The following is a 7,500-nucleotide window of genomic DNA, read 5'->3' on the forward strand; positions in this document are numbered from 1 at the left end:
CGGCTGACGGGCTGTGTGAACGGCTGACGGGTTGTGTGAACGACTGACGGGTTGTGTGAACGACTGACGGGTTGTGTGAGCGACTGACGGGTTGTGTGCACGACTGACGGGTTGTGTGAACGGCTGACGAGTTGTGTGAACGACTGACGGGTTGTGTGGGCGGCTGACGGGTTGTGTGAACGGCTGACGCGTTGTGTGGGTGACTGACGGGTTGTGCGAACGACTGACGGGTTGTGTGAGTGACTGACGGGTTGTGTGAGCGACTGACGGGTTGTGTGGGTGACTGACGGGTTGTGTGGGCGGCTGACGGGTTGTGTGAACGACTGACGGGTTGTGTGGGTGACTGACGGGTTGTGTGGGCGGCTGACGGGTTGTGTGAACGACTGACGGGTTGTGTGGGTGACTGACGGGTTGTGTGAGCGACTAACGGGTTGTGTGAGCGACTGACGGGTTGTGTGGGTGACTGACGGGTTGTGTGGGCGGCTGATGGGTTGTGTGGACGGCTGACGGGTTGTGGTTCTCCGTCGTGCCACATATATACCTACACATGTGGTGACCGGTCCGTCACCAGCAAGTGTGTGTGTGTGTGTTGTCTTCCCTCCACCGTGCCTGGCGGAGGGCCTGTGTGTGTGTTGTCTTCCCTCCACCGTGCCTGGCGGAGGGCCTGTGTGTGTTGTCTTCCCTCCACCGTGCATGGCGGAGGGCCTGTGTGTGTTGTCCTCCCTCCACCGTGCATGGCGGAGGGGAGGCAGGTGAGGGCTGGATCATGAGTGAGATCTTACCTCATTAGCGGCCATGCAGGCCCAGAGTCCCTCATGACGGGTGGCGACGTGCAGGTTGTAGTCATGATCCACCATGGCGGCGCCGCCCCTGGCCAGGCCACCTGCCCCGCCGCTCACCACCAGCAGCGGCCGCCGCGCCTCCTCCTGGTACCCGTCCTCAGCATCTGTACGGAGACCACCACACTGTGTTGACCCAAGTCTGCCCACATCACTCACTGGTCATCACCACCTACCACCCACCCGACCACCACACTGTGTTGACCCAAGTCTGCCCACATCACTCACTGGTCATCACCACCTACCACCCACCCGACCACCACACTGTGTTGACCCAAGTCTGCCCACATCACTGGTCATCACCACCTACCTCCCACCCGACCACCACACTGTGTTGACCCAAGTCTGCCCTCATCACTGGTCCTCACCACCTACCTCCCACCCGACCACCACACTGTGTTGACCCAAGTCTGCCCTCATCACTGGTCATCACCACCTACCTCCCACCCGACCACCACACTGTGTTGACCCAAGTCTGCCCACATCACTGGTCATCACCACCTACCTCCCACACGACCACCACACTGTGTTGACCCAAGTCTGCCCACATCACTGGTCATCACCACCTACCACCCACCCGACCACCACACTGTGTTGACCCAAGTCTGCCCTCATCACTCACTGGTCATCACCACCTACCTCCCACCCGACCACCACACTGTGTTGACCCAAGTCTGCCCTCATCACTCACTGGTCATCACCACCTACCTCCCACACGACCACCACACTGTGTTGACCCAAGTCTGCCCTCATCACTCACTGGTCATCACCACCTACCTCCCACACGATCACCACACTGTGTTGACCCAAGTCTGCCCACATCACTGGTCATCACCACCTACCTCCCACCCGACCACCACACTGTGTTGACCCAAGTCTGCCCACATCACTCACTGGTCATCACCACCTACCTCCCACACGACCACCACACTGTGTTGACCCAAGTCTGCCCACATCACTGGTCATCACCACCTACCTCCCACCCGACCACCACACTGTGTTGACCCAAGTCTGCCCTCATCACTGGTCATCACCACCTACCTCCCACACGACCACCACACTGTGTTGACCCAAGTCTGCCCTCATCACTGGTCATCACCACCTACCTCCCACACGACCACCACACTGTGTTGACCCAAGTCTGCCCACATCACTCACTGGTCATCACCACCTACCACCCACCCGACCACCACACTGTGTTGACCCAAGTCTGCCCTCATCACTGGTCATCACCACCTACCTCCCACACGACCACCACACTGTGTTGACCCAAGTCTGCCCACATCACTGGTCATCACCACCTACCTCCCACACAACCACATGGTCTCCACCATCATCATCTCTAGCTATCTATTGATCTATCTCGCTATCTGTATCCCTATCTATCTCTCTATCTATCTATCCATAACTACGTATGGTTGTAGGTATCTGCGTAACTATATGCTATGTTGATACATAATCTCTCACTGTCTCTCCAACATTGTTGTGTCAATATACATGTATACATGTGAGTCTGGATGTATGTATGTATGTATGTATGTATGTACCGATCAATATATATGTGTGTGTGTGTTCATAAATGTCTTTGACATATGTATATATATTAAGAGAAACACAAACAAACACACAGACACACAGCCTCACCAGTCAGGTCCCCCCACACACACACAGCCTCACCAGTCAGGTCCCCCCACACACAGCCTCACCAATCAGGTCCCCACACAGACACACAGCCTCACCAGTCAGGTCCCCACACACACAGCCTCACCAGTCAGGTCCCCCCCCACACACACAGCCTCACCAGTCAGGTCCCCACACACACACACAGCCTCACCTGGCAGAGGCTCCTGCGCTACCGTCCGTTGGGCCTCCTGGCGTCCATGGTTCTCCTTGACCCAGAAGATGACGGGCGGGGGCGTGGCCGTGACGGGGCAGGCGATCTTCCTGACGTGTGTGGGCGTGATGATGGCCACCCGCGCCCGCAGCCCGCCCTCCACCCTGGGCCGCTCTGGAGGGAGGGACGTGAACGGGGTAAGGTCATGAGTTATACACGATACGAGAAGATGTGGGAGAGATAACAGTGGTAGGTGGGGAACTGTAGAGATAACAGTGGCAGGAAGGGAACTGTAGAGATAACAGTGGTAGGAGGGGAACTGTAGAGATAACAGTGGTAGGTGGGGAACTGTAGAGATAACAGTGGCAGGAAGGGAACTGTAGAGATAACAGTGGTAGGAGGGGAACTGTAGAGATAACAGTGGTAGGTGGGGAACTGTAGAGATAACAGTGGCAGGAAGGGAACTGTAGAGATAACAGTGGTAGGTGGGGAACTGTAGAGATAACAGTGGTAGGAGGGGAACTGTAGAGATAACAGTGGTAGGAGGGGAACTGTAGAGATAACAGTGGTAGGAGGGGAACTGTAGAGGTAACAGTGGTAGGTGGGGAACTGTAGAGATAACAGTGGCAGGTGGGGAACTGTAGAGATAACAGTGGTAGGAGGGGAACTGTAGAGATAACAGTGGTAGGAGGGGAACTGTAGAGATAACAGTGGTTGGTGGGGAACTGTAGAGATAACAGTGGTAGGTGGGGAACTGTAGAGATAACAGTGGCAGGTGGGAACTGTAGAGGTAACAGTGGTAGGTGGGGAACTGTAGAGGTAACAGTGGTAGGTGGGGAACTGTAGAGATAACAGTGGTAGGTGGGGAACTGTAGAGGTAACAGTGGTAGGTGGGGAACTGTAGAGGTAACAGTGGCAGGTGGGGAACTGTAGAGATAACAGTGGTAGGTGGGGAACTGTAGAGATAACAGTGGTAGGTGGGGAACTGTAGAGATAACAGTGGCAGGTGGGGAACTGTAGAGGTAACAGTGGTAGGTGGGGAACTGTAGAGGTAACAGTGGTAGGTGGGGAACTGTAGAGGTAACAGTGGCAGGAAGGGAACTGTAGAGATAACAGTGGTAGGTGGGGAACTGTAGAGATAACAGTGGCAGGTGGGGAACTGTAGAGGTAACAGTGGTAGGTGGGGAACTGTAGGCAGGGGACTGTAGAGATAACAGTGGTAGGTGGGGAACTGTAGAGATAACAGTGGTAGGTGGGGAACTGTAGAGATAACAGTGGTAGGTGGGGAACTGTAGAGATAACAGTGGTAGGTGGGGAACTGTAGAGGTAACAGTGGTAGGTGGGGAACTGTAGAGCTAACAGTGGTAGGTGGGGAACTGTAGAGATAACAGTGGTAGGTGGGGAACTGTAGAGATAACAGTGGTAGGTGGGGAACTGTATAGGTAACAGTGGTAGGTGGGGAACTGTAGAGATAACAGTGGTAGGTGGGGAACTGTATAGGTAACAGATCACCAGGCAGTCATGCACCTTCCTGCAGTGGTGGTGAGAGGTGGGGGAGTGAGTGAGTACTGGTGCTGACGTCATGCACTTACCCACGACCATGAGGGTGGTGTTGGCTGCATGGCTGCCGCCTGTGTTGGATGCCTGACACACGTAGACGCCCTGGTCAGCCAGCCTGACGGAGGTGATGGTCAGGCTCCAGTCACGCCCCACCGCTGCCCGACCCACCGGCATCAAGCCATCACCTCTGCGCCACACCACCTGCATGACCAACAACCATCAGTCACCCAGGTTGTGGGGAGACTCAGGGGTTGTGGGGAGAGTCAGGAGGTTGTGGGGAGAGTCAGGAGGTTGTGGGGAGAGTCAGGGGGTTGTGGGGAGAGTCAGGAGGTTGTGGGGAGAGTCAGGGGGTTGTGGGGAGAGTCAGGAGGTTGTGGGTAGAGTCAGACAGGTTGTGGGGAGAGTCAGGAGGTTGTGGGGAGAGTCAGGGGGTTGTAGGAAGAGTCAGGGGTTGTGGGGAGAGTCAGGAGGTTGTGGGGAGAGTCAGACAGGTTGTGGGGAGAGTCAGGAGGTTGTAGGGAGAGTCAGGGGGTTGTGGGGAGAGTCAGGGAGGTGTGGGGAGAGTCAGACAGGTTGTGGGGGAGAGTCAGGAGGTTGTGGGGAGAGTCAGGGGTTGTGGGGAGAGTCAGGAGGTTGTGGGGAGAGTCAGACAGGTTGTGGGGAGAGTCAGGAGGTTGTGGGGAGAGTCAGGGGGTTGTAGGAGAGTCAGGGGGTTGTGGGAGAGTCAGGAGTGTGGGAGATCAGGTTGTGGGGAGAGTCAGGGGGGTTGTGGGGAGTGTCAGTTAGGTTGTGGGGAGTCAGGGGGGTTGTGGAGAGTGTCAGTTAGGTTGTGGGGAGAGTCAGGGGGGTTGTGGGGAGTGTCAGTTAGGTTGTGGGGAGAGTCAGGGAGGTTGTGGGGAGTGTCAGTTAGGTTGTGGGGAGAGTCATGGGGTTGTGAGGAGTGTCAGGGGGTTGTGGGGAGTGTCAGACAGGTTGTGGGGAGTGTCAGACAGGTTGTGGGGAGTGTCAGGAGGGTTAAATTAACATCTAAAATCACTACATCCAACATTAGACGCGAGAAACAATAATTAAACAATAGTTAACTCATTTATCAGAGCGGACACACACACATGATAACATCGCTGCCTTACATGTGAGGAAAATATTGGAATTGACGGGGTCAGAGACCACCCCAGGCTGGGGTATGTGGTCTACCCTCTCTTCCCCAGGTCGTCCCCATCACTGGGTCACAATCCCCAGGTCGTCCCCATCACTGGGTCACAATCCCCAGGTCATCCCCATCACTGGGTCACAATCCCCATCACTGGGTCACAATCCCCGGGTCGTCCCCATCACTGGGTCACAATCCCCAAGTCATCCCCATCACTGGGTCACAATCCCCAGGTCATCCCCATCACTGGGTCACAATCCCCGGGTCGTCCCCATCACTGGGTCACAATCCCCAGGTCGTCCCCATCACTGGGTCACAATCCCCAGGTCATCCCCATCACTGGGTCACAATCCCCATCACTGGGTCACAATCCCCGGGTCGTCCCCATCACTGGGTCACAATCCCCAGGTCATCCCCATCACTGGGTCACAATCCCCAAGTCATCCCCATCACTGGGTCACAATCCCCAGGTCATCCCCATCACTGGGTCACAATCCCCGGGTCGTCCCCATCACTGGGTCACAATCCCCAGGTCATCCCCATCACTGGGTCACAATCCCCAGGTCATCCCCATCACTGGGTCACAATCCCCGGGTCGTCCTCATCACTGGGTCACAATCCCCAGGTCGTCCCCATCACTGGGTCACAATCCCCAGGTCATCCCATCACTGGGTCACAATCCCCGGGTTATCCCCATCACTGGGTCACAATCCCCAGGTCGTCCCCATCACTGGGTCACAATCCCCAGGTCGTCCCCATCACTGGGTCACAATCCCCGGGTCATCCCCATCACTGGGTCACAATCCCCGGGTCGTCCCCATCACTGGGTCACAATCCCCGGGTCATCCCCATCACTGGGTCACAGTCAACCTACAGACACAGTGGACATGATGACCAAGAACACTGCTACATAGCCGGGTCTATGCCCTATGTATCTATGCTACATAGCTAAGTCTATGTCTGTGCCATATAACTATGTCTATCCTTTAGGTTTCTGTATTACACAACCAGGTTTCTACCCTGTGCGTCTGTGTTACACAGCCAGGTCTCTACCCTGTGTGTCTGTGATACATAGCCAGGTCTCTACCCTGTGTGTCTGTGTTACACAGCCAGGTCTCTACCCTGTGCGTCTGTGTTACATAGCCAGGTCTCTACCCTGTGTGTCTGTGATACATAGCCAAGTCTCTGCCCTGTGTGTCTGTGTTACACAGCCAGGTCTCTACCCTGTGTGTCTGTGTTACATAGCCAGGTCTCTACCCTGTGTGTCTGTGATACATAGCCAGGTCTCTGCCCTGTGTGTCTGTGTTACACAGCCAGGTCTCTACCCTGTGTGTCTGTGTTACACAGCCAGGTCTCTACCCTGTGTGTCTGTGTTACATAGCCAGGTCTCTACCCTGTGTGTCTGTGTTACATAGCCAGGTCTCTACCCTGTGTGTCTGTGATACATAGCCAGGTCTCTGCCCTGTGTGTCTGTGTTACACAGCCAGGTCTCTACCCTGTGTGTCTGTGTTACATAGCCAGGTCTCTACCCTGTGTGTCTGTGTTACATAGCCAGGTCTCTACCCTGTGTGTCTGTGTTACATAGCCAGGTCTCTATCCTGTGTGTCTATTACATAATCAACACAGTGCTCTATATGTCTATGTGACAGAGCCAGGACTATACGCTATGTGTCTATGTTACATAGCCAGGACTATACCCTGTGTGTCTATGCTAACTTAAAAGACTATGCTATTAAACTATGCTTCTGGTACAGAGTCGACCTGCTGGTAGAAAGACACAGGGTTAACGACCCTGTTACACATGGCTCTTTCATCCCTAGTTCTGTTTTGATTGGATACAATATACATGTATCACTGTGCTGTATACATGTATCAGTGTTGTATACATGTATCACACTGTGCTGTATGCATGTATCACTGTGCTGTATACATGTATCACTGCGCTGTATAAATGTATCACTGTGCCGTATGCACGTATCACTGTGCTGTATACATGTATCACTGTGTGGTATACATGTATCACATGTGCTGTATACATGTATCACTGTGCTGTATACATGTATCACTGTGCTGTATACATGTATCACTGCGCTGTATACATGTATCACTGTGCTGTA

The 7,500-nt window shown here is 54.4% G+C and overlaps 1 protein-coding gene across 1 annotated transcript in view; it reads right to left on the reverse strand.

The window, feature by feature from the left end:
* Positions 1 to 7,500, reverse strand: part of LOC139751419 (uncharacterized) — a 210,690-nt gene that overhangs the window by 15,039 nt on the left and 188,151 nt on the right. Inside the window, 3 exon segments of the mRNA XM_071666809.1 lie at positions 783 to 946; positions 2,674 to 2,847; positions 4,266 to 4,434. Coding sequence (XP_071522910.1) covers positions 783 to 946; positions 2,674 to 2,847; positions 4,266 to 4,434 — 507 coding nt within the window.

Source organism: Panulirus ornatus, chromosome 11, assembly GCF_036320965.1.
Source record: "Panulirus ornatus isolate Po-2019 chromosome 11, ASM3632096v1, whole genome shotgun sequence".
Classification (NCBI taxonomy): domain Eukaryota; kingdom Metazoa; phylum Arthropoda; class Malacostraca; order Decapoda; family Palinuridae; genus Panulirus; species Panulirus ornatus.